Source organism: Folsomia candida, unplaced genomic scaffold, assembly GCF_002217175.1.
Source record: "Folsomia candida strain VU population unplaced genomic scaffold, ASM221717v1 Fcan01_Sc001, whole genome shotgun sequence".
Classification (NCBI taxonomy): Eukaryota; Metazoa; Arthropoda; class Collembola; order Entomobryomorpha; family Isotomidae; genus Folsomia; species Folsomia candida.
This window is the reverse complement of record NW_019091193.1, coordinates 23,709,698-23,734,616: the sequence shown is the minus strand read 5'-3', so window position 1 is coordinate 23,734,616 and position 24,919 is coordinate 23,709,698. Positions and strand designations below refer to the sequence as shown.

At 39.3% G+C, this 24,919-nt stretch overlaps 4 protein-coding genes across 5 annotated transcripts in view; 1 reads left to right on the top strand and 3 right to left on the bottom strand.

Moving 5' to 3' along the window:
- Positions 1-1,702: 1,702 nt before the first annotated feature.
- On the bottom strand, positions 1,703-4,724 carry LOC110863450 (uncharacterized J domain-containing protein C3E7.11c). Of its 2 annotated transcripts, XM_022112761.2 has the most exons (7): positions 4,359-4,724; positions 3,835-4,250; positions 3,520-3,727; positions 3,377-3,417; positions 2,804-3,308; positions 2,553-2,705; positions 1,703-2,405 (listed from the first exon to the last, which is right to left on the bottom strand). In XM_022112761.2, the coding sequence occupies exons 2-7, from the start codon at positions 4,117-4,119 to the stop codon at positions 2,281-2,283; spliced, it is 1,317 nt and encodes a 438-aa protein (XP_021968453.1). In that variant the 5' UTR covers positions 4,120-4,250; positions 4,359-4,724; the 3' UTR covers positions 1,703-2,280. The 2 variants fall into 2 exon arrangements, with proteins under 2 accessions (XP_021968453.1, XP_021968455.1); XM_022112763.2 differs by lacking the exon at positions 4,359-4,724 and having other exon boundaries at positions 3,835-4,347.
- Positions 4,725-5,824: 1,100 nt separating this feature from the next.
- LOC110844781 (centrosomal protein of 89 kDa) lies at positions 5,825-8,527 on the bottom strand. Its single transcript, XM_035855463.1, has 8 exons — positions 8,010-8,527; positions 7,394-7,896; positions 7,178-7,316; positions 6,928-7,108; positions 6,680-6,847; positions 6,375-6,606; positions 6,147-6,316; positions 5,825-6,070 (listed from the first exon to the last, which is right to left on the bottom strand). Exons 1-8 carry the CDS (start codon positions 8,302-8,304, stop codon positions 5,995-5,997), a joined length of 1,764 nt encoding a protein of 587 aa, XP_035711356.1. The 5' UTR covers positions 8,305-8,527; the 3' UTR covers positions 5,825-5,994.
- Positions 8,528-8,885: 358 nt separating this feature from the next.
- Positions 8,886-13,123, bottom strand: LOC110844771 (centrosomal protein of 104 kDa). Its single transcript, XM_035855457.1, has 16 exons — positions 12,628-13,123; positions 12,380-12,544; positions 12,126-12,292; positions 11,970-12,044; positions 11,721-11,882; positions 11,420-11,471; positions 11,137-11,348; positions 10,953-11,067; positions 10,770-10,878; positions 10,487-10,706; positions 10,314-10,410; positions 10,112-10,244; positions 9,884-10,021; positions 9,679-9,810; positions 9,390-9,603; positions 8,886-9,122 (listed from the first exon to the last, which is right to left on the bottom strand). Exons 1-16 carry the CDS (start codon positions 12,665-12,667, stop codon positions 9,030-9,032), a joined length of 2,124 nt encoding a protein of 707 aa, XP_035711350.1. The 5' UTR covers positions 12,668-13,123; the 3' UTR covers positions 8,886-9,029.
- A 5,671-nt stretch (positions 13,124-18,794) lies between these two features.
- Positions 18,795-24,919, top strand: part of LOC110863277 — a 72,439-nt gene continuing 66,314 nt past the window's right edge. Inside the window, exon 1 of the mRNA XM_022112541.2 lies at positions 18,795-19,681. The gene's annotated coding sequence lies outside the window, so the exon portion shown is untranslated. The remainder of the gene's footprint in view (positions 19,682-24,919) is intronic.

Here is a 24,919-nt window from a genome sequence, read left to right as displayed (position 1 = left end):
CCTGGAGGAATTCGTATTTTTTCCTCTTGGCGTCCTCCGCTCTTTCGGCTGCCGCACCAGGATGAACGCACGTTTGAGGGAGGTAAGATGGTGCGAAGGTGTCCGAACATGTAAAGTCCCATACAAGGGGTCTCCCTCGTGCCCACGGTACTAATGTTAGGCCGTCTGGGCGCTTTCCGTCTTGGCGAGAGCACCCTGGTGGCTCTTTGATAGCGGGGGCTCCAGCAGTGCGGAGTGCTCTCCAAATCACGTCATTGGCAGCAGTGTGTCGAGAATGACGACCGGCACTGCTTTTGCATTTCAGGCCATGATAGCCTTTTGATGTCACGCTAGCTCCGCATGGACATTTGTGAGGGTGGCAAACGTCGCAACCAAGACGAAGGGCGCATGCTACCCGGAATGCCTCATTTGGGAGTAGCGTCCCCAGTTGTGGCGAAGGGACGGCATTGAGCCACGCCCCCACGTGCGGCTGTCCCATCGCGAGGAGACGGGCCTTATCTTCATGCGTCAGCGCCCCATTTTTGAGGTGACTTACGGCGGCCTCCTGTTGAGGCATCTCCCAAGCCGCTTGAACATCCCTAAGTTCGAGTGGGGGGAGTTCGGCGGGGCCCATCGGGTTCCACATTTCTTCCCCTTCCTGCCTGGCGGTGTCGGTGTCATGCAGGTAAGGTGGCAGAAGGCGCTCAACAAGGAGCAGGGCGCTGTAGGCGGACGCTAAGAAACACGGAATCGCCACGTCTACAGCATGCCTGACCCCTAGGCCACCTTCACTGACCGGAAGGGAAGACTGAAGCCATGAATGCGGGGAAAGGGTACAGTTGAGAATCCCTTCCATTGACTCCTTTAGTTTGGAGTCATATAGGGTGAGGGCGTCAAATCTTCGCCAAGTAGGGGCACAACGAAGAAAATATATGAGGCGGGGCGTGGATATGGAGGCCCGAAGGAGGAAAAAAGCAGAGTGGGAGGAGAGCTCGAGTAGTCGGGTCCCAAGTTTTGCGAGTTGTTCGGCCTTTGCCCCCAATACAGTCTCGATTGACATATCGGTGAGAGGAGCACCCAGAAGAACGGCAGCTTAGGGGGGAATCTGCTGTATCCCCGGTGCTGCCCGGCAAAAACGCTCCAAAATTTCAAGGCGGGAACGTTCGTCCGCCCCTAGCACGCCCACTTCACACTTGGCGGTGTTCAGGCGAAGACCAACTTCCTCCCCCATGCGGATAATGGTGTCCATCGCGACTAACACTTTTCTGGGGTGTCCGCTATAGTGGCATCGTCCAGATACCACAGATTAAGTTCTGCCTCGATTGCAAGGATAATGGGCTGGACGACGAGGGCGAAGAGTGCGGGACCTAACGGGTCCCCTTGTTGGGCCCCGCGGCGGGAGGAGATGGGGGTGTCGCCATAGTATAATTGAGACAGAAAAGCATAAGCCTGCGACAAAAAACTGAACATTGAGGGGAACCTTTCATGAATAATGTGGAGAATTGTATCCCGCCGTATCTCGTTAAAGTCGACTTTTAAAAAGGCTTTGGGTGTCGTATGGGCATGTCCCCAATAGATGCGGGCCGCATGTGCCGCCGCTTCGGCACCCCCCCTTATCCCCACCCCCAGTTGATGGGGTGCTAGGTATTCCACAAGGTCGGGGGACAACAAACAACTTGTTACTTTTATGGTATCTTGAGGAATAATAAATCTAGAGTCTGTGTGAGTGCGGTAATTACTGTTTTATTGAGAGTGGTAATGCAGATAGAGTAACATCGAGATGTGGTGTCTATGCATAATCCATACAATGTGTTAATCTCTGGAATTTAGTTAATCTATTTTGAAAAGCACCAGTGAAGATATATATGTATATATGAATAATGAATAATAATACCCGATATTTAACGAGTCTATCGGAAATATTAATAACTAATAATTTTCTAACAGATCTATCAAATTTCAGAATAAAATTAACATAATTAATAATTGTATTTATCGCACAAGTGAGATCAATTCTTCTTCTGATTCATTATTTAACACTTAACGATTATGGGACACTCAATCGAAGAGTGGTGAACCTAGGTTTCCCGAATACTAATTTAACGACTTTGGACATCGACTAGAGAAGACTACGCAATTTTGGGAAAATCTGGTCTTCTAATATTTTCAATATAATCTAGTATTTCTCAAAATACAAAAAACTATAATAAAAATAGATGAGCTAACTCATATACATGTAATATATAGATAATATGATTGATTGAGGTATTTCCAATTGACACTAAATAAGGCAATTATTAATTAGAATGGTTTAACATTCTGGTACGTATCCCCTATTATTCTCAAAGCTTCGGATCTTTTTCGTAAAATTGATTTCTCTAATGTAATGTCCGCCAGGGTTTTGTCACAAACTGATTTAATCACGCCTGTAATACATCATTCAATAAGTTATTCGTGCATATGGTCGAAATATGTGTACAACTACAAGCAGAGATCAGAGATGTAGAGATCAGTTTGGAATTAGAATCCCAGCAATGATCTCTCTCCCTCTCTGCTCATATAAAATGACTTACTTTCGATTTCTAATTTGCTTCCTTTCCAAATAGCGTCGGTACCTTTCTTGACAGCTTCTTCCTGCAGCTTCTCTTTTTCCGCTTCACTAGCGCCGGTTTGTTCGGCTTGTTGCAGTTGAACAAATGTGTGATGGACATCCACCGCCGATTTGACTGAAATGGAATTTATACTACGTGTAATAGTCGATCTTCCCACGCAAGAATGAATAAGAAGAATTACTTCGTAAGCATATGTATATTATTTGCAGTACCTGTGCTAAACGTATCTGAAAAAGCCCTTCCTTTGAGTCTCATTCTGTGGACAAATGACGGCATTCCCAAAATGTCTTCGTTATATTTTGCCAAATATTCGCTGGCTTTGACAGTATAAACATAGCCAATTGCATGAAGCAATTGCACACCATAGTTTTGCACCTTGAGTTCTTCGGTCTCTAAATTTATCATCTCTTTAAACTTTTCTGGACCAGAGTCGATGTACACGGTAAGTTTCCGAATAAGACTTTCTGATAAGTGCAATACTCTTTCGTCTCGTGCGTGACGTTTCTCTTCCAATTCTTCCCGACGTTCCTCCCAAGTCTTCCCAGCAACAGATTTCTTTTCAGGTGATGTTGCTCCATCAGGGGTACCTCCGTTTTCACTAGCCGCTGCAGCCGCCGCAGCTTCGTCGTCCATATTTTTCATCATCATGTTTTTGAATTCTTTTGCTATCGCTAATTCCCCAATTATGTCGACAAAGGCATCACCACCAAATTGCATCTGTAATTCATATTAACACAAGCAATTGAAAACGTTTTGTGTCTTTCCCTTCAATTAAATATAAATACCTTAAAAAAGTCCTCTGGGTTGATGAAACCATCTTCTGGATCTGTCCATATAAAAATTACATTATAAGTAACACCTAATTTAACCTGTAATTTAACTTGTTTAAGTTTATCTTAAGTTTAACTATTGATGTTGCACATTTTACCTGATCCTTTCCCAGGGCCAAACTCATTATATTTCTTGCGCAGTACTGGATCTGATAGTACTTGATACACGTCATTTACTTTCTTAAACATTTCTTCTGCTCCAGGGTCATGATTCTTATCCGGATGAAATTGCATCGCTAAACGGTAGTACGCTTTCTTAATTTCCGCTGTCGTTGCTTTTGGAGGCACTCCGAGAAGCTCGTAATACTACATATATATAATTTATAAGTTATTAATTATTATCTCGTAATTTTATAAACTGTTGCGAGAACTAATTAACCAATACATAAATAAATCAAAAAATAACTACAAACCTCGAGGGAAACTGGTTCATCATCGGTCCCCATTTTAAATGGCTTCCTCGGCGTTGAACTAGTGCTGGCAGTCCCAGACGTAAAGTGATTTTTAGATGTTCCATTGACTCCAGACGATTTAAACGGAACTAGCTTCTCACAAACCGTATTCCAGCACTTTATCTTAATTTTTAACGTTTCATCAGCACCAGCAGGAGTCACAAACTCCAATTTTGCATGGCAGTAAGGGCATTCGATTGAGGAATGTTTGGGTTTGCAAGAGTTGATCACAATTTCTTGAGACATTGTTGACAAATTTCAAGTGCAAAGTGGCTGCTCAATTGGTACTTTGTTTAATTTATTTAGTAACTTCAAACAAATGACTGTATGTAATGCTATCTTTCTTGATTAAAAAGTTTGAGTTTCAATCTTGTGATCTAAATTCAGCAACAAATTAAAAGACAAATTATAATTACTGGACAAAATAAGTAAAGTACTGCTGGGCACTAGTAAATTAGTGAATAATGGTAACTCGCGTAATATACCTGTGTCACTGTTGTGTACGTGTAGTTCAGCTACAGATGATTCACTAAAGGAAGTCCTAAATCAACTAGACTGTATTATTGTGGTCTGTGGTTAATAATACGTACGAGTGAATAAGAGCATCATCGCTAGTTACTAAGTTAGGATTAGTATTGAGCAAAGGATAAATAAATCTACAGCGAGAGCTAGATTCGTTGTGAGGTGCCGTGAGTCACAGCAGGCCAGTGACTAATAATTACAATTACTTGCAATTTATTTACGTGGTGTGGTAACAGATAACTATGATTCACAAGTAAACTAATTGTCACATTGCTGTAACGTGAGGGTGAGGTGTCGCTTGAAAGCCCCGCATTCGACGTTACTATACAACTTTCCTTTCACTCTGCACTTGCGAGGAGAAAGAGAAAGCTGAGAAACTCGAGAGCTTTCTCCGTCCTTGCGGTCTATTGACTGCACAATTGACTCTCTCACGCAGTCAAGTCAAGTCGAGACTGTTCTCGAATTGTCCCCAGAACGTATGCATCTATTCTCTAGCCAATTTTCTGGAGTCTAGATCCATTGCGAAATTCTTATTGCTTACACATGCACACCCACATGCATATGACTTGCAGAAATTATTCGGTATTTATTATTATACTTTTGTGAGTCTGAGAACGATTTTTCTATTTTAGATATACGTTAACTAAGGATGATGTTTGAATTAATTGATGCATGTCTTTCAAAATTATATTTGTAATATGTAATTATTTATTTTATTCCTGAGGTGAGGAAAGTAACCAAGGGCTACCCTCACGACAGAAAAGCGCATGGTTACGGCGAAGCCAAGGTATGCTTTCAAGACAGGGTCCTAAAACTTCCGCCACGGCCACAGCTCGAACGGTTAAATTTAGTGAAAAATTGTTGAAACAAAAAAATCAGACAATTACGAAATCTAGTGTCTTTTCATCTTTCTCGTGACGAAAGTCTAATATTACAAGAATTTTAGGATCTTCGCAACTTTAAAATGAGCCGGAAATTCAATTTTGCCATACAATGATCATGCCAGCTATTGATTTTATTGTGCGAGCACTGATTACGCACCATTTAAGATACGTTCGAGCAAAATCGGTTGAAACATGAGAAACTTTTGATGGAGGTATCTGCAGCCGTTTAAGCTGCTTAATCGCATATGATAATTGCACCTTACCTATCTTATTGCTATTGGTAACCAACAAAAAAATGCCAACCCAAAAACCAGAAAATAAAACTACATTTAAAAAACAGCATTCTTCGGTGAGGGTGCGACTAAAAACTTTTAAACAAGAGCATTGAACAAATTTTAAAATTTAATATTATCAACTTTTGCCTCACCGTGGGTCCAAAATGATTTTGCATTTAAATAAATGGCCACGGTGAGGCAAAAGTTGGTAATATTAAATTTTAAAATTTGTTCAATGCTCTTGTTTAAAAGTTTTTAGTCGCACCCTCACCGAAGAATGCTGTTTTTTAAATGTAGTTTTATTTTCTCACTTAATATTAGTAAGATTTCATTATAATAAAATATTACTGCTTATAGATAGAAACAAAGAAGAACTGAATTAAAAACAATCTCAAATCAAAAGAGTAGGAAAATTTGCATTTAAAATGCAAACAAAAATATTATCTAGCATGAGCGAGTTCCTTCATTGTTGAGGTAGTAGTTTTCCACACAGTTTCCAAGTCTAACTCCAATTGTCTGAAATTAATTAAGCACAAGTAGTTAAGTGATGAGAAAGGACACAAAAGTTGATAAGTACGTGCGTTAATTTTACTTTTTTTCTGTCTCAAGATGATCAATCCGCTTTGATTTGTCGTCAACTACAGTTTCTAAATACACTACTTTTTGCTGATGATCTAAACTTAGGAGCTCTTTCGATCTCTCCAACTCTTGGATCTTGCCGAAATATTTCTCGACTTCTTGTGAATGAATATCCTCCATTTCCTGAATAGTTATGGGATCATTATAAAAATGAATTGTTTTACATCTAATTATCACTTGCATGAATTTTCCGCTGAAGCTCGTAAACCAGTCCAGATTGCTTATCGCGAAGTTGTACCAGGTTTTCATTGAGCATTCTTTGTTCTCGCAGAAGACGGTCACTGTTGTCCCTTTCTTCTATTATTCGTTGTGAAAATCTTGTTGCTTCCTCCATTGCGATGGTGGCAGCGTCCCTCGCTTTTGTGGCATCTAACATGGTCTTGTACACATTTTTGAATTGCTCCGTATTTGAACTAAATGCATTCAGAAATGAAACCCAATATTCCAAGAATTTATGAAATGATTAATTTGGCATTAATTGCATACGCTAAGCATTCTTCATATGATGATAAGCTTGTTTGGAGACGAGCATTGGCTGCTTCGAGTTCAGTAATCTCACCGGATAGCCTACTTTTCTCCGCTTCTGCAGACTCTAATTTTGCTACAAGTACAGATCTTTCCGAGTTGTAGTTGAGCTTCAATTCTTCAAATAGACTTTAAAAAAGGATAATTAAATACTTGTATTAACTTGCTATTAAATATTTCTATTTCTTAAATGTCCAGCTATTTATTACTTTTTGCATTCCTGTACGGATGCCTCATGCTGATCAAGTGGGATTCTTTTTTCAAAAATTTCTGTTAATCTGGACTGCTGCTCAAATAAGTGCTTGCACTGGTTTTCCGACTTTGTAACAGCCTCTTTGAGAATCTCCCTTTCTTCATTCAAGGTTGCAACCTTTGTTTTTAATTTTTGCACTGCAATTTCATAAAAGTAAATATAATATTTTATTTTCAGGTCGAATGTACATAATCAAAAAATCTCACCCTTCTCTTCGTGCGTTCTCATCATTACAGATTCCTTGTTTCTCATCAAATCCATCTTTTCATGTAAAACATCATTTTCTTCTAATACCACTAAAGCGTTCAGATGCAAAAATTCCCATTCTTCAACTGAAACTGTTCCCTGTCATAATATTCATATTTATAATATGGAGGTGAAAAGCTTTCTGAGAGACTTATTGATTTGGTGGACGACTTTACCTTCCCTTGTTTATCCGATATGACCTTATGCAAATCTTGATTTTCATTTACTACTTCCCTGCATCGCGTCTTAAAATGCTCAAGTGTGTTTTCGTGCCCTCTGATTGTCTCATTCTTTTCTTTGATGACTTCATCGTATGCAACCAACAGAGGGAAAAGCCGAGTGCGAGGATTTTGTATTGCTTCCGACATTTCTAATTGATTATTGTCCTGCTTTTGTAGTCCAGTGTCGACGTCCGTGTCATCTAAAATTCCCAGTTTTTCTTGACTCGACATTAGTTCATGGTTCAATCGGCACACCACAGATTTGCACACATCCAAATCTTCCTGTAACGCCTGATTTTGTTTCTTTACACTTTGCAACTTTATAAAATGTGTATTTTTGTCTCTGAGTTCGTGACACCGTCTCTTCCACTTTTCAATTGTTTGAGCTAGTTCTACATGTTCCCTACTCAACGCCTCGTTTTCTTTTTGCAAGTCGCAGATTTCTCTCAAACTAGCAGCTTGAATTGTAAAATGAAAAATATTTAAATATTTTTTTATAAATACAATGTACGTAAGATTCTAGACTTGATTTCAATTTAACGAGAGTATGTATGTAAATAAGTATGTGTACCTTGAAGCTTATTTAACTCGTGTATGTAATATTCATTGCTTTGTCGTGATTCGGACAATGCATGGACCAGCTTTTTGTTGAGTCTCCGGGTTGGTGAATCTACGGTGGCCTTTCTCTTACCGCAAACAATACGTGTGTTTGGACTCCGTTGACTTTTAGACCGTTTGACAGAAGACATTCTTCTGTTGTGTCCTTGAGCGTTGTTCACAGAGGTTGATTCGCGTCCCTTGTTCACCGAATTTAGTACTTGTGTTGCACCATTTGCTGCTTTATAATCTACACGTTGAGATGCCATTATTTCTATCTTTACTAGAAAAACACTTATTAGTTGACACTCTTTTTATTATGTTGCTTTCGCGACGGAACAAATATTTATGACTGTGCCGACCCCTTTTCGACAAGAAATTGGTCGTTTATTGCTTGGGGAAATAAATGCATGTAACACTTTTCCAGCACTAACTACATGTTGGTAACTGGAATGGAAAATTGTATTTCCATGCAATTTTAAGCACTGAATTATCCCAAAGTTCTTAACATAATAAACCTTACATATTTCAATTTAGGATTTCACTGTATGTACAAAACTACAATAATAATACAAAAATAGAAAACAACTGTTACTCGAGTATTTGTGCTCCCAATTCTGTTATGATTTTATTATGCTTTTTATGATGGCTTATATATTACAGTGAGGGTGAGCGTGGAAATAAGGGGGTTGCGCGTTGTTGAGTTGATGTTTCTCCATGAAAATTCAGAGCACAACAAACGGTCGCAGCATTTAGATATGCACTCGCTTTCCCTTCATCGACTTTTACCTGCTGCTCAACCCAATGGCACACGGGTGAAATTAGCCAATTCAACATTAAAACCGTGTAATAATGTGTGTGTCTTACATTTATTAAATTTAAAAACGTAACTCGATTTGAGCTAAATGCTAAATAAGCGTGTGATCCAGATAGGCTCGGCATAAAACATGCAAATAAGAAAAACTGCATGACAAAATTTCCCCACAGAATGAATTTAGATTTTCGGAATGTACACACTGGCAGCCATGGACTGATTATGACTGCCCTTCAAATCTTTCATAATTGCGATGGAGGCTCCATCCTTTCTCTGCAATAATAATAACATAACACATACACACACATGTAAATATGTATCGGCAAGGATTTACTACAGTTCGTTGCAATTTAATAGGACATTTGGTTCTTAAACTTTTGGTGGTAGCCAAATCGCCAAATTTTACCCCAGAATGCATATTAGTATGGTGCGTAAGTACGAAAAGTGGCATTGATCACAATTTGCCGGTTCGATACCAAATTTCCTGCTAAATTGCAAGGAACTGTAAGTATGTACTACATAATTATTTATTTTACTCACGTCTTTGTCAATTTTCTCAAATTGTTGGAATAGTTGTCGGAATTGAATGTTTTTCTTGGAAATGTCTCCCTCAAGTGGCAAGTTCTGACGGACTAGTTTTGGGTGGGTGTGGTACAAGGAAATCACTATTCGCTCTGCAACCCGGCGAATAGATTCAGAAGGCTGATTTAGGGCTGATGCTCCAAATTCAATATAATCTCTTGCCGTCAACCCGCTACAGATTTACGACAAATTAAGAACAGTGCATTAACTTCAATGTCTTAAAATGTGTTGATGCAGAGATTTATACCTCGATTTATCGGCAGATAGGCCATACAATTTCAAAACCTCTTCCACCATTTCAGTTTTGCTTTGTGCTAATCTCGGATGAACAGGAGTGTCAAACGGTTTTGTTAAATGAGTTGAAATCACATGAAGATTTCTGTCCCCATAAACAAATAACGTTTAGAACGAAGAATTATCATTATAATTTCAAATTGCAGTCCCTTAATTACCGAATATGCTGACATGATTGCAGTTTCAGAATGCATTCAACCGCAACTTTATTTTTTCCCAGTGCTGTGTCTCCAGATTTTGACAAAAGTTCAGGTAATATTCTTTCCAATCCTTGTGCCAATTCAGACCCTACCAACCTGCAGACAAAAATATTTTAACGTGTAATTATAAATTGGTGGTCTTGTCTGGTTGGCGTATTTTCTCCAGAATATTTCAAAAGTACGCACCTGTGTTTTTTAGAAAAGTCGTCCAACAAGTATATAAGAGTTTCGGTTGTAAGATGAAACACTCCGAAAATTGTGTCTTTTATGGTCCTCTGAAGCAGAAGACTAGCAGCTCGAAATACTTTTGATGGTGGGTCTGCACAAATGGTCAATACTTGCAAGAAAAATTATGCCATAATAAAAAGCATTGATTTGAACGACATACTATTTTTATCACCACGTTTGTAGTCGGACAATGTTTTATGCAAACATCTCAAACCATCCTCTTTAACTGAAAAACTTTTTGAGAACATTTTCTCCACCTAGAATAAGATTTACCAGATTAATCCAGTGCTACCGAAAATATATTGCGAATGCTTGGCATGAATTATTAATTACCAAGGGCTCCCCAAAAACCTGGATTGGCAATGCTGCATATCTACGGGCTCGTTCTGACATGTTCGATGGTCGATTAACGCATGCACTGCAGGGCGCATTTGGATTTGGCACTGGGTCATCTTTCGCCAACGACATTTCTCTTTCCCGTTCCCGATCCCGATCCCTGTTTTTCTCTGCGGCCAGATTAGAAGCAGCTGCAACGGTGAGGGGACGTCGCCTTCTAAAATTAAATCCATTACAGTCACCTTATAACTTGGAACTTTGATGTTATCATTAGTCTTACTTTAAAAACACTGGAGGCAGTTTGGGCTCATCATTACTATAATATCCAGACTCCTTTTTTTCATGGTCGGGCGTCGTCAACTCAGAAAATCGTCCACTGGTTGTACTTTCTGAAAATTATTTTGTTAAGTGATTAGAGAAAATTTATAATTGTCTGAAATTATGCATATTTGTAGACAGGAACCTGGGGTGGACGCTACAGACATTGTTTCCTGCGGGAGAGAAAGTTCGGTAATGGACCTCGTCATCCCGGCCACTCCGAGCAGCACCCTCCCAGGCTCGTCGTTATCAGGTATACGCTGTATTGTGAAAATTGAATTGGTTATATAATTAAGTGGTTTAATAAAATTTCAAATTGAGACACTCACTCCGTTTGGTTCGAGTAGCTCTTTCACACGTAACGACTTGTATAAACTTTCTCTCAAAGAATCCATTTGCATTTTTTTCTCTTTCGCTTTCTCAAAATCTTCACGGTTTGCGGCAATTTGTTTCTCCAATTGGTACTTGGCTAACAGCTCTCCAGACTTTCTCAAATGTTCCATAGATGACTTCAACTTGCTCGCGTAATCAAATCTCTCGTCTAGCAAAATTGCACATTTAAATTTCAAGTACAAAAGGTATATAAATAAAGTTGAATAAATATATGTCCACCTAAGACAGCTTCTTGTTTCTTTAGGTCCATTTTTCTAATGATGTCTTGCACCTATATATTCAGTAAATTTGAAGTACTTTACATGAATGGTTTTGATAGGTTTAGGTACTAAGGTTTAAAGCGAATCGAGTTAATTTCGTTAATTTCGCAAATTGCTTCATTTTCATACTGCATGGAACAATTGATAATTGTGTCAATGTAAACATGTTATGCATTCGAACTAATTATCAAATGAGTTACTTAAATTTATTCGCTGACGATAAGAAACTCAAGAACTATGAACATGTGTATACAACTTACCTCGTTATCCACGTACATTGTGAACGATAAGTCGTCAAATGGAGAAAACAAGTTTTTGTCCCTTTCACTCGTTTCTTCAAATGTTATTTGAGAGAAAGATTTCGTCATTTCGTCATCGTCCTCTAGCTTCTCTCCCAAAATGTTTATTGCTACCAATGCAGCCTTCAGATATAATTTGCAAATTTTAGATTAAGGAATTCTCTTGGATTGGACGATACTGAATTCGTCAAAGAGAATCCCACAACTAACCTGCTGATCTCTATTGTACTTATTTCTATAGGCCTTGTTTATAAGTAACTTGACATAAGCACCAATGCATTTCACCTATAACAAAGGTTTAGCAAGGCTTATTATGGACGTAAGAATCAAATTTGCGTAATAGAAAGCTCACAGTAATTGACTCACAGTAATTGACTTCAGCTCCCGAGCTTTGAATCCCGTACTTTGATTCGTCGACATCGTAACGCGTCCAAGATGAATAAAGTGAACTCTGTTCAAATCAATCTTACTCTGATCCTCGACTCCGTCTCCGCTGTCAATGCATTCTCCGATAAAGAGCTCGATTGCTTCAGCTATCGAAATCATATTTTTACTTGTTAAAATGCATAATGAATGAGTTGTTAACAATGTTTCAGCTACGTAGAGTTTGCATGTCTCACGTATAACGTATTGATGAGCCAGCAACTGCATGTGTCCCAAACGAGATCGAGACTCGAGCTGCAAAATTAGCTCTTGTGGGAAAGCCTGCCCTTTTCCTGACCTCCAGCCGTTCATACCTGGACCATGGCGTTCTAGGTCGGAGCCCAAATATCTTGGGTCTTCACCTAACAAAAATCAGAGCTTTCGAAATTCGGTAGTTTTAACAGATGAATAATAAATTTGATAAAAATATCAACATAATTCTTACTTGTCGCATGAATAACTCGAAACCCAATCCTATCCAGCATGGCTGTCGGTAATATAATGTCGATAATAATTTGTGCAAGTACAGATGACCTATTTTACATGATTAAAATCTCAATGAGGAAGACGTTGTCTTCTAATTTCAACACGGATTTATTACTCTAGTAGCTTCCGGAGAGGAAAATTACAGCTAAATGGACTATTTCTACATGTGTGCAGATTAAGCCGGTGGGAACAAGGTATCCGTTGCAAATAGTAATTTCATTAAAAAATTTCAAACTCCTTTCACCAATTTAAACGTGCGTTTTTCCTACATATTTATTAAATAAGACCGAAGAGAGAGCACAGTCAAAACTTTAGTAAATAGAAATTGGTTTAAATTCAATCTACTAAAATACGAGAACTCTGAACCGACAGAGAGTGTAAATTTTCCTTTACTTTCTCCCCCAGCCAACAGGATCGTGACATTTCACCACGAGTTTCTGTATTGCCAGCGTGAATAGGAAAGCGAGAAGATAGAACGACATATGTAAATGGATCGATATTTTCTGAGTCATAAAAGTATACGCAACATTCCATCTCATTTCCTCCATTTGTTAAATGTACGTGTTAACAAAATACGCGTAGTATACTTCTTTCACCACCTTCATATTTATGATAAATAAGTTTAGTATGGCGTAATTTCCAAATAATTGTTTCCGTGTTTTACAGCTCAAAGATTTGAGTTGGAGTGAACGGCAGCGGTGGCGAACTCGATGGAGAAAGTTTATGATTACTCAAGTCCTACACATTTCTGAGCTTTCACTCTCCCTCTCCGCGTCCACAGATGTCTTTAGCTACTGGGATTTAAAAAGAGGGCTGACGTAATTATTTTTTATTCCGCTTCCCATTCTACGTACAAATATTGCTAAAAATTCGGAGCATTGTGCGTGTCATGCAAACCGACGGGCTGATTAAGATACAGAGGTTCTTTGACCTGGCATTAAAATTAAACTTATTTACAGCACTTTAGAAGTTGTAGGAAACAAACTTTATCATTCAAAATACTGAAATTGGGTTAGTGACTCTTTCCACCAGGTAATCATTGTTGTTGGTGAAAATCTTGGTAAATCTGTGAATATTTATGGAACATTCACCTCTTTCCCTAACTTTCTTCACTTCCTGGTGAAACTTATTTGTTGTGATGGCTTCCAACTAATCCCAAGCAAGTGTGTTGTTTGTTGGTGTTCTCTGGCGAGATAATCTGTTTTAAAAATTGAATTCATAGAGCTGTTATTGAAAGGTGAGGCTTTGGACCAAACAAATGTTAATAAGTTTCAAATTGTGACAAGAAATGGGTCAACGAACTGTAAAGTTTTTGTTTTTGTGCATTTATATTCAAACAATCCATTCGCTGGAATAAGATTCACAAATCGAAACATCAAAAATTTAACTGTCTTGAGATTAGAGGACACTTCCGGAATCCGTTCAGTGACCAACTGCCCGAGTGAAGAGATTTCTTAAAATTTTAGTAAGCAAGATGGAATAAACAATCGCAGAATCACTAATTTGTTATGCGTAGAGTTTACTATGAGATTATAAATTGTAAAAATAACAGAGTATGTCAGAAAATAAACTTGCATCAATTATATAGCTAATACATTCGTACGGTGGAGAAAGCATGAACAAATGACATTCGAAAAATCAAATAAACTTTGACATTTTGGGAATTTGTGGGTTTTTATTGGCAATTAGCATTAAACAGATTTAATCATTCACGTGCATTTGGTCGTATATCATACGGGTACACATTATGCACTTTTATCATACGTAAGTTATTGCACCTAGGGTACAAGGACCTTCTCGACCACAATTCTAGATTACAATCTCGTTTAAAATTGAGTTTTTAACTTGAAATGACAACCAAAGTCCATTGAAACGCCAACTTCTCGTTTGTAAACGGGTGGTCTGCTGTCGGCGACGTGTGCTGGGGAATTAGTTTGTTTAAAAATGAGGTATATCGTAGTAAATAGTCCACCGCCGGCATATTTGTGGTCACAGGCCACTCATACATGTCATGCATGCTGGGTGTGACGTGTCGTGACCATACGGCGAGTTCTCGGACAACAGTAGTAATCGCTAAGTGGCTTGTCACAGGCTCGGTTAATGGACCAATATTTGCATAATGTTGTACATGTTGAGCAGCCCTGTTTATTTATGTTCCAGACCATGTACTACCACACGTTATTGCTTTCTTCTACATTTGTCTCAACGATCGCTCCAAGTGTCGACGTACCTTTTCTCACCTAATCTTTTCTATCTTTATGCAGCAGGTAAATCTACGTAAATGCACCGGCTACCGCTTTCACTCGCTCCTCACCACCCGCTCGGGTGGGTTTCTTTGTTTATGTTGATGTAAAAACGCCGTCTTAATTTAACCAGCTCCCTGGTCTCATAACCAAGTAATTTCCACTCATATACATTCTTTACATACACAACTACACTGCATAGCGAAATGTGTGCTTACGTATTCTTGGGTGAATGTGAGACGCGAGAAGAACCTCCTCCAAGAAATGGATGCCTTACAATAAATTAACTCCCCACGCTGGAGGGGAAGCATGAGCCGAGTAATTAAAATACATGAAGCAATAAATAAACAAGAACAAAGGAGAGCAAATTGGACAACGGTGAGAAAATGAAGTATCATTTCGACAATTCCTTGCTTCCGACCACGCTCCGCAATTAGAGCAGCAGAGACAACAAACAAGGTAAGTTATACGCTCTCCCTTCTCAAAATTGGTACTTATTTGGTACACTTGATCTCCCACCACCGAAGGAAGACCTGGCTCCATCATCATCATCTTTGTCTCATTCCACCGCATCTTCATCTTCATTTTGGCAAGTGTCTTGATTATATCTCCGTTCCGAATTCCGACCAGGACAGGAGAGCCTGACGATTATTATGGGAAGACGAGGGGACAACTGGTTGGAGGAGGAAGAAGATCAAGAAGAATGAGACACCGAAGAAGACGGAACAGGGATTCCGTTCCTACACTTTCTCTCTCATCATCACGACGCAAACCTTGCACTTGTGTCTGCTTAATAGGAAAGAGTTGTTGGAGGAGGGAGGAGAAAGGCGAGAAAGGGATCGATTTTCGGTTTTTCCCTCAAGTGCAGTGTGGCAGAAAGTTCTTTGCTCAAAACAACGTCTCTGTACTCGCTGACACAACTCGAGACGGAAATTCTGTCAACCCCTCGATCTCCACCTCCAACGACGACGACGAGACTGTGGTCCTTGCCACCCAAACAAAAAAGCGACTCACTCACTCTCACTGCACAGAACCACGAGAAGTGTAATCATTCCAGGCTGGTTTGTAATTCGACGAACGAAACAATTGTTAGCTGGCTGGCTGACGGACCGCACTTCATTGAGAAACATCACACTTGGCCGACCTGCTGCTTGCTGCTCTTCTGAGGAGTGAGAGATTATTCACTATGATGCACGTCACCTTTCATCCACGTCGAGTTGCTCGAAATGAGACGTCGTAATTTCAGGAGGAGAAATTCTTGGAAAATTTTATTTGGAATGTGATCTTCAAGAATTGAATTTACAAATTGACACAGAAGCAACTGTAGGAAGAATATTGATTACATTGCATGCGTCATATTATGAAGGAGACCGTTTTTCTGGTTGTCTTATTTAATTTATTCTTCATCGTATGCCAAATGTCGGAAATTCATGTCGACATTATTGGAATTTATTACAGCGAGATTCAATCAACTCGAGAAATAATATTCTAAAAGAAATGTTCATGGAACTGCTTAGCACGAGTATTTATTTTTAAATATGGAAATACAATCAATAATTTTACATGCAATTTAGATACAAAATAATGTATTAGGTTGAAACTTATTTTCTTCAAGTTAGTTACAATTGGAATGTTCTAGAATGGCTCATACCAATACCAATACCAATACCTATCCACCTTCATATTACGTGGAGGTAGATATTCACCAGTTCCCATAAAAGTAACTTTCTGTAACTGTTGTGAACTTTAAAGTTTTGAACTTTACCATGATTTTGTTGCACCCTCGTGTGTGGAATTTGATGTTATGTCCATCATTACACTGTCTTACAAAGAATGAAATTATTATGAGTTGTGCTCCAACTCAAAGGGCTTGTCAGTCTCTGAGCAAATTTGAGGTGAGGTGAAACTTTCTCAGTTTACGGTGTCGGCAATCATCACTCGGTTCCAAGGGGGCAGTGTTTGATGTGCTGCGATGTTTTCCTATGCAATAAATATTTAAACCATTCCACTCTCTTACTTTTCTCATGTCTGTGCTCCACTTGAGATTTTTAAGTTCAGAGTTGAATTTCATGTGCTGAATTTCCAAAATCAATGTGAACATACATAGATATGTATTTAGTTTACCATTTTTTTAAGTAGTGGTGAAAATCAAATCAACGACTTTCACTGTTAATTTGTACAGTAACGAGTATTTAAGCTAATATTTTTGTATGACAAAACACAGAGTTATTCTGCAGCAAAGTACACAACAGTACATTTACGGAGAAGGAAGAGAAAGCAAATTATTTTCTCCTTGCATGGAGTATATGTGATATTTTTTCTTGTGCCCATGCAGGAGAACTGTACTTATTGGAGCCTGCATGCATTTTTAACACATCTGAAAATTTAAATTTCCACATCCACGCGTGCATGTGTACAGGGATTTCTTGAACACGGGGTTGGGCGAGCAGCGAGCACACATTTCTTCATAAGGAATGCATGAGAGCATTATGATCACGAAGTAGACCAATCCAATTCCTCCGATCCAGAATCCAGTCTAACCACTAACGGTTGAGACAGGGAAATTTTTCCGGGTTTTCGGATTTGTTCGGATCCTTTTTCCTTTTATTCTTGAGGGCTGGAAATCCTCTCGGGGAGGTTTGGGTGCAAACTGGGATGCTGCGAGAGAATAAGTTCCCCTGTTCAAATCGCTTTTCTTTCTCCATGCTAAACAATAGTTGAGAATTCGAAGCATTTTTGAAAAGAAATGAAATCTGCAAAGTGGATGACTGGCTGGTGATAAGACCTCCGAATTCCAATTCCATCTACAAACTTGCGAATGTGTATAAGGAATTATCAAAATGAATAGAGTGTGGATTGGAGGAGGAGGAGGAGGACGAGTTGGAAGATATATATTTTGTTCGTCATTTACTCTCGCCGAGCCAATTTGAATCTTTATCTTCCTCCCCATTCGACTTGGAGTTGTGTGGAATTGTGGTTCTGCTGCAGAGAACAGGTTAAACTTGGCTTATCTGATGGAAAAGTTCTTGCTTTCACCATTTAGCAAAGAAAATGACACCGATAATCACTCGCTCGTTCATAACGTCGATAAAGCAACTCTTTTGGATTGGGTAATGGGAGTGATTATGTAGAATAACGATAAATCAGATTTAGAGAATGAAGCCAGAGCCGAATATTATTCCCATCTTATTGCTCGGTGCCAGTGCGTTATGAAAGCCACGTACGTAGAGATATGCCTGGCTGAAATGTGTACTGAACGAGTAGCTTTTTGTCCCAGAATCCTAATGTACATATAACCATAATCCATTTACTTATTTGTTTCGTCGATGGAGTTTTGATATCGTGATTTTCTTTGAATGCTGAGCATATAAAGTTTGAATTCGTGCTTTTGTGGGGATTTATATCGTTAGAGAGGTGCTGCAATCTTGTCTACGCCTGCCAACCGGTGAAATAATGGGTTCCTGTCGTAATTCGCGTCACTCATGGAAAAAATCCAGCCTTCGAATACAACTTTCGTCTCACCTCAAAGTAAAAATTATTCCTTCATCTTCAAGACCACAATCCCTCCCACTCCATATTCATCCATCATCATATTAATATTAATGTGAGGTCCGGGGTCAGGTAGATAGTTAGATCGGCATTATGATGCCCAAGTTGACTTTGCTCTGACTAAGCGGCCAAAAAGATGAGAGGCCCAGAACCAGAGCAGGAAAGGAAGAAGAAGACGAAGAACAAGCAAACTCGGATTTATGTCACGTAGAGGCACACGAGGAAATTCACAGCGCGTTTTGTAGGATAAGTTGGGCACTTGTTCGGAGCTGGAATATTACGCAAACTTACCACCACTCTCTCACACACAGGTTTTATCAGCACCCTCCTTGCCCTCCAGCCTCAGTATTCTGCCGAATGTCTCTCTGACTGGTCTCAAGAAGAATCTCTCCTCTCTGCTAAATACACCATTCTCACGTTTTGTCATCTGACAGCTCTCAATTCAATACCACCGAGATTTCCCTTCCTACACTTTCAGCCACCCTTGCAACATATTTTGACAAGGGCAATACTCCACTTTTTGATTTCTGGACTCGCTACATATAACCAGCAAGTACAGCAGCGTTTCATTTTTCCAAATTCGTTGACCTCAGGATAATGCAGAAAAATAAAATTCACCTCAGCCAAGGTCTACATTAAAACCGAAATAGTGTAACTCGAGATTGCTGATTTGATCCCAAGAGTGGAACGTGTGCAGCGGCTACAAAACGCTCTGACTCGACCAATCCATGTTGGTGAATTTACATCGAATGATTAGACTTTGTTGCATCGCGTGGTTAGAAAAATAACTGTGTTCGTGAATAAAACTGCGATAGCGAAACAAATCGGACTATCGACTTACACAACAACGTGCAAGAGCCATATATTTATAACCCGATACATACACTCTCTGCAGCAAAACTCCATTTCTTGCTCTGCAGGATTTTTCTTGATCGCGTATCAAATCGAGGAAAAAAACAGTTCCGTCACACACACAAAAGTTTAATCTGACCATTGAAACGTCTAAACGGTGTCCCTCTTAACGTAGCCTGATCCGAACTAAAACATCAACAACTGCCAACCCTGCTTTCACTCTCGACTGGGTTTGAGAGCGGAAAAGCGAAAGAACGTCGAAGCCGGAAATTTGCATGTCGTTAGCATATTAGCCTACTCCCTGGAGAAAGCGAACTAGTCAAGAACGCCAGTCATCAGCATCCAACCAATCAGTGGGACGACGACAGGGTAAGATTGCGATTTGGCAGTTTCATACCGTTCCATTTCTTTCTTGAAGAATTCTATCAGAACTCCTGCATGTCTACATCATATTCCATGACGGATCTAAAATCAAAATCTCTTAAATTCACAATATGAAAAGAATTTTACTGCATATTTATTTGTGCATATGCAACTATTTTTCTAAATTGTACAGAGAAACAGAGATTGAGTGCCTACAAGTAGTTTTGGAATACATTTTTATTCATTGGCGGACAAATTAAGAAAATAAGCTCTAGTCACTTTGTCAGTATGAATTTCCGCCAACTTGTGCCATTACTGCATTGTTGGTACTATTCAATTGCCGTTAAACTAATCCAGGGGAAAGTACTACTCCCAATAAACAAGTTTGTCTCCTTTCTCTCAAAGTAAAGTTGAAGTTTCATGAGAGTAAAGTTGGTTATTTTGATTGAGTTAACTTTAGCTTAACTTGGTTGGGTTTGAGTTTTACTTCCTTTGTTGAGAAGGATGGCGTGAGGGAGGTTTGCTCAAAAAGTGAGCACGGTGGAAAAATTTAACTCCTCACCTCTCGAGTTTTGCTGAGTATTGTTCCTTTATACTCGAGAAGGAAATTGGGTCCTGGAGGATGTCGACATTATTTGATGATAAAAGTATTAGAGCTTGTTACCAAAGTTGGGAAATTAAATCGAATGATTATCTCTGTCTTGCAGAACATTTTACTGAGCACCTCGAGATTTGATAACTTTTGAACTTTCCACTGCGGGTGTCAACATGACATGTTCTCGCTTATTAGAGACCTTCTCGAATAATCCTGAATACCCAAGTTTTGACAATAAGTCTTGGCATGCATGCATAAATCTTATAATTATAAGTATTGCTAGTGACGTCAGTGGATTGTTAAACCACTATTTTGCAGGACTTGCACTGCTAATAAAACTAGCTTGTAAATGAAAAATGAATAGTCTGCTCATATCAAGATGATTATGCAAAGTGTGTTTGCGAACCAGCTTGACTACTGTGTCGCGCAGATAGTGGAATTGAAGTTGACTTGGTAGGGAGAGAGAATTTGAGAGAGTTTCGAGTGTAGGTATGTAATCCGACAAGAGACAGTTTCGTAATTCTATAACGATCCACATTCTGAACCCTCCTCTCCATATTTGGTCATGAAAAGTTGATACATAAAATTATAATCCAATGTCTTCATCTCTCTTCCATAAATGTGACTTCACGAGATGAGGTAGTAGCAATCTGTCTCCTAAATCCGGCTTCCACTCCTCAGTCAGTCTGCATATGTATGTAGTGTACTTACCAGCCTCGTATTAGTTCATATGAAGGGGTTGTTGTGTGTAGTATCTCATTTTACAAAACAAAATGAACTCATGTTTACCTGAGGGAGAGGGAGCAGGCATTTCCTTGCCGTGTGTGTGAGTGTGTGGGGTTGAGAATAAATGATGCCTTGTCTGATAGCATGTTTACGAAATATTATTCCATTCAAAATAGTGGTTGCTTCAAGACAGAATCTAAATAAGGCGAACCTGAGAATATGCATGGAGTGGACACTGCACTACTTCTTCAGCCACGCCGAGAGGTTTTCTTGCACGAAAATATCTAATAACAGGGCAGGACAACTGGAGAAGTCGTCGTCGGTGTCTGTGGAGTCGAGTCGAGTGGTGAGGTGAGCAAGTTGATGTGACAGAAAATAATTTGGCATGACCGAGGCTGACAAGAAACAAGGGGACGACTGATGGCATAGTCGTCAGGGTCCAGCAGCAGCACAAAATATTTGGCCCGACCACATTCATGCATTTCTCATGAACTTTATGAAATGTATATGAGCCCTTCATGCCCAGTTCTCTCAGAGGCAGCAGCAGAGCCGTCCGTTATTATTATTACACAAGAAGGCTGCCCAAAAGTAATGATACACCTCCTCCGAGCGAGAAACGGGTAGTATCATCTTAACCCCACGCTGCTTCGGTATGCATAACTGTATTTTATTTACACGAGCCCATCATTTCTCCATTGTCTCGTCACCCGTTCGCTCCCAACCCGTATTTATCTTTTCTCTAACCTCTATAATCATCTCCCTGATTTCACTCGCTTCTTTTTGCCAGCAAAAGACACGTTGACAGGTTCCAAGTGAATATGTATGCAAAGGAACCGCTCCTGCCGGACTACAAAGGGTGAAAGAATTGATAGCCAACCTATTGTTTGTGCAGTAACAAACGTGGCAAACAGCGTCGCAGGTAAAAAGACCGAAATTGCTTTTCTTTTCTCTGAGCACCAGTCTCACAGGCAACGAAAATGATGTCTTATTGGATGTCGCCCAATGTCGAGACCCTAAAGAATGGTGTGTGGGGATGGAAATTGCAATTATTAGAGCTCTTTATCCGGCTCGTATGTGTGCATATATAAATAGTATTTTCAGGCAATGTGAAGGTATCAGGTTTTTGCGCTGAATAACAATTACATCGACATGCACCATGAACTCGAGTAAACAATTTAGGTCTTTCCATATTTAATTTCATGCAAAACAATACCCACTTGTAATATTTCTACGCTGCTAAATACACATCATCCTAAAATTATGTATTCATAAATACAAATGACCTCGAATCGTACTTTACAAATTATCGTTCTATTTTGGTTTGTGGAGCTTGTGAAATTGATAAAATGTTATATACAGCAATTGAAGCAAGGGGTTTAAATTCATTTTAGAGTTCAAAACTTACAATGCGATGGTGTGAAGTGTAACCCTCCGAATTGGTTGAAATTTTGAAATTACGTGGACCATGTCAATACAACCAACGTTTCTTCAGGCAGTTTGTGCAATGGTCAGAATTTGGCAAAATATTTGCGGGTAAAGTTGAAAAATGTGCAATTTTTAGCACTGGAAGAGAATGGAAGTTGAGTTTGCTTCCTCCGCTTGGTAAAAATCGCCAGTTTTTCAACTTTGACCTCAAATATTTTGACTAATTCGCACCATCGCACAAACTGCCTCAAGGAACGTTGGTTGTATTGACATTGACCACGTAATCTCAAAATTTCAACCAATTCGGAGGGTTACACTTCACACCATCGCATTGTTAGTTGTTTTTGAGCACATTTATTTAATCAAAATGGAGTTAAAAGTTTCAAAAAGAAAAGTTATGCAAAAGATTATTTATTATTGATAGGAAATGAATTCTAGTTTCAAGTGTGTGCACTGGAGCAAATTGTGATTCGTAGGAAACAATAAATAGAACTATTGTGTAGTTTTGGACAGTGAGAAGGAGGCAAATTGTATTCCACAATGAAGACACAAATGTAACTATTGCACATAGTTAAGTGCAAATGGATTGCTTTGTATAAAAGTTTGATTAAACTCATTTGCCCTTTCCCCAGCGACTCTGAACCCTGAATGTTATGCTATCATGTTATTACAATATGCGTGGCATAAGAGCAGCAGCCAGTCTGCAGAAGAGAGACCAGTAAATAACTTTCACTGCTGCATGGCACCATACCGAATTAAACCCGGGTAAGCCCATCACCATTCAACATCAACCATCCATACCAGCAGTCCCAGTGCCATACGAATTGCAGGCTCTTGTGAAACAAAAACATCATTCCTTCTCAATGTGCCCTTACTTCGGACGTACAAATATACACGGCCAGCATAGGAAGAAACTTCTGGTTTCCCTTTTAATTACAGAGTGTCCAAATATTTTATTCCATCGTTTAGCAAGGAGCTCAGGCCCAGCCCTGCCGAAGGAAAAAAGGTTCCCGTCTCTTCTGCCTGATGCACATACATTGCGCATGGATGCAAAAGAGACATTTTGTTTGCAGCAGTGAGATCTCCTCGTCGAGTTTTTAAAGTCCACTTGGAAAGAATAATGCTGAAAACGTTATTATTTCCATTTCGAAGAACAAAAGAGAGGAGAGACTGGAATTTTGTCTCATCATTAGGTAACTTTTTGGAAGCTACAAATTGTATAATATGTTTTTTGGGTTATACATATTCACCCAGCTAGCACTTGAGGATGAGTGCATATTACACAAGTCAATGCTTGCATACGCTGTACGTATATTGAAGTTATCTTATGTCTCAACAACGAATAAATAAGGAACGTACGAAGCACCACGTCGAATAATGGGAGACTGAATTTGAAACCCAGCACACGGTGTGTGATATTTGTTATGCGAGTAAATAAATGAGTCCCTTCTTTGCTTTCGCTCGTACTCGTAATTCCTGGAAGTGTTAAACAAATGAGACCATGAGCATATTAACCTCAGTGCTCGGCGTAATATTCCTCTTTGGTGTTCTGGATGGAGGTACATAAGTAGGTTTAGAAATTGTAGGAACGGTTATGAATTCTATTTACTGGATCCTACTTTTGAAATTCGGAGGCAGGTTGTTGGGCTCATGAAGTTCACTCTTTTGCTTCTGGAATACTAAGCGTTTCGTGGGTTCGTTGGTAGCAGAAAATTGTCTAATTCCTAATTACCTCGAGGCCACCTCTTTCAAATCTTTCAGAAGCGGTTGATTTTATTACCTCGGCAAAAAGTAAAAGGATGAAGTAAACTCGATTCAGATAAAAATTATTCGTCAGTTTAATCTCATCTTTTGACTAATTTGTTTCCACCCATTCTTTTCAAGACTAGATTCCTCTCTCGTTAGTGGCATCAAAATCAACTTATGATGCATCAACACGTCACCTTTCCTCGAGGTGGTGGCTTCACAGTCGTTAAACCCAAATTGTGCAATGAGCAAGAGTGAGATTATTCATTTACGAAATCTCGACAAGATTTAGATCCCCCATGCTGCGAAGTTAAAATACACGATGAGACGGATGCATAGTGTCTTTAAAATCTGGCTTAAAATGGTTATCTGTGCAGGTATTTTATGATAGTGAGTCAGGTTAAGCTATACTGTTGTCCAAGCCCAAGAAAGATTGACGAGACATGTTTTGGTATTATTGGGCAGAGCTAAATATTAGTTTTGTCTCTAGCAAAGTTGTAAAATCACCCAGAGTAATTACCTAAGAAGAACATCTTCGGTCTCTATTGTTCATGATTGTTCTTAAACGCATACATTGTACAACGTGCGTCGTAGGTGAGAGAATAATTGAATTTTTCAAACCGGCAGTAATTCATAAATTGTCATGTTCAATTTATCCCACAAGATACTGTTTACTCGTTTTGTCCCCCAATCGAGTCAACACTCGCAGCGTGCACACACATATTTTCTTTTTATCTGTTGTTCTCTTATGG

Excerpts from the sequence above, each read along its gene's own strand:
- LOC110863450 (XM_022112761.2), bottom strand. The coding sequence starts at position 4,119 with ATGTCTCAAGAAATTGTGATCAACTCTTGCAAACCCAAACATTCCTCA. Across the intron at positions 3,309-3,376 it reads ACCCAGAGGACTTTTTTAAG|ATGCAATTTGGTGGTGATGC; the intron begins GTATTTATATTT and ends TATGAATTACAG. Across the intron at positions 2,706-2,803 it reads TTCAGATACGTTTAGCACAG|TCAAATCGGCGGTGGATGTC; the intron begins GTACTGCAAATA and ends ATTCCATTTCAG.
- LOC110844771 (XM_035855457.1), bottom strand. The coding sequence starts at position 12,667 with ATGCTGGATAGGATTGGGTTTCGAGTTATTCATGCGACAA. Across the intron at positions 11,349-11,419 it reads GAAACAAGAAGCTGTCTTAG|ACGAGAGATTTGATTACGCG; the intron begins GTGGACATATAT and ends CAATTTTGCTAG. Across the intron at positions 10,022-10,111 it reads GACTTTTCTAAAAAACACAG|GTTGGTAGGGTCTGAATTGG; the intron begins GTGCGTACTTTT and ends TTTTGTCTGCAG.
- LOC110844781 (XM_035855463.1), bottom strand. The coding sequence starts at position 8,304 with ATGGCATCTCAACGTGTAGATTATAAAGCAGCAAATGGTGCAACACAA. Across the intron at positions 7,897-8,009 it reads CGAGTTAAATAAGCTTCAAG|CTGCTAGTTTGAGAGAAATC; the intron begins GTACACATACTT and ends TTACAATTCAAG. Across the intron at positions 7,317-7,393 it reads TATCGGATAAACAAGGGAAG|GGAACAGTTTCAGTTGAAGA; the intron begins GTAAAGTCGTCC and ends ATATTATGACAG.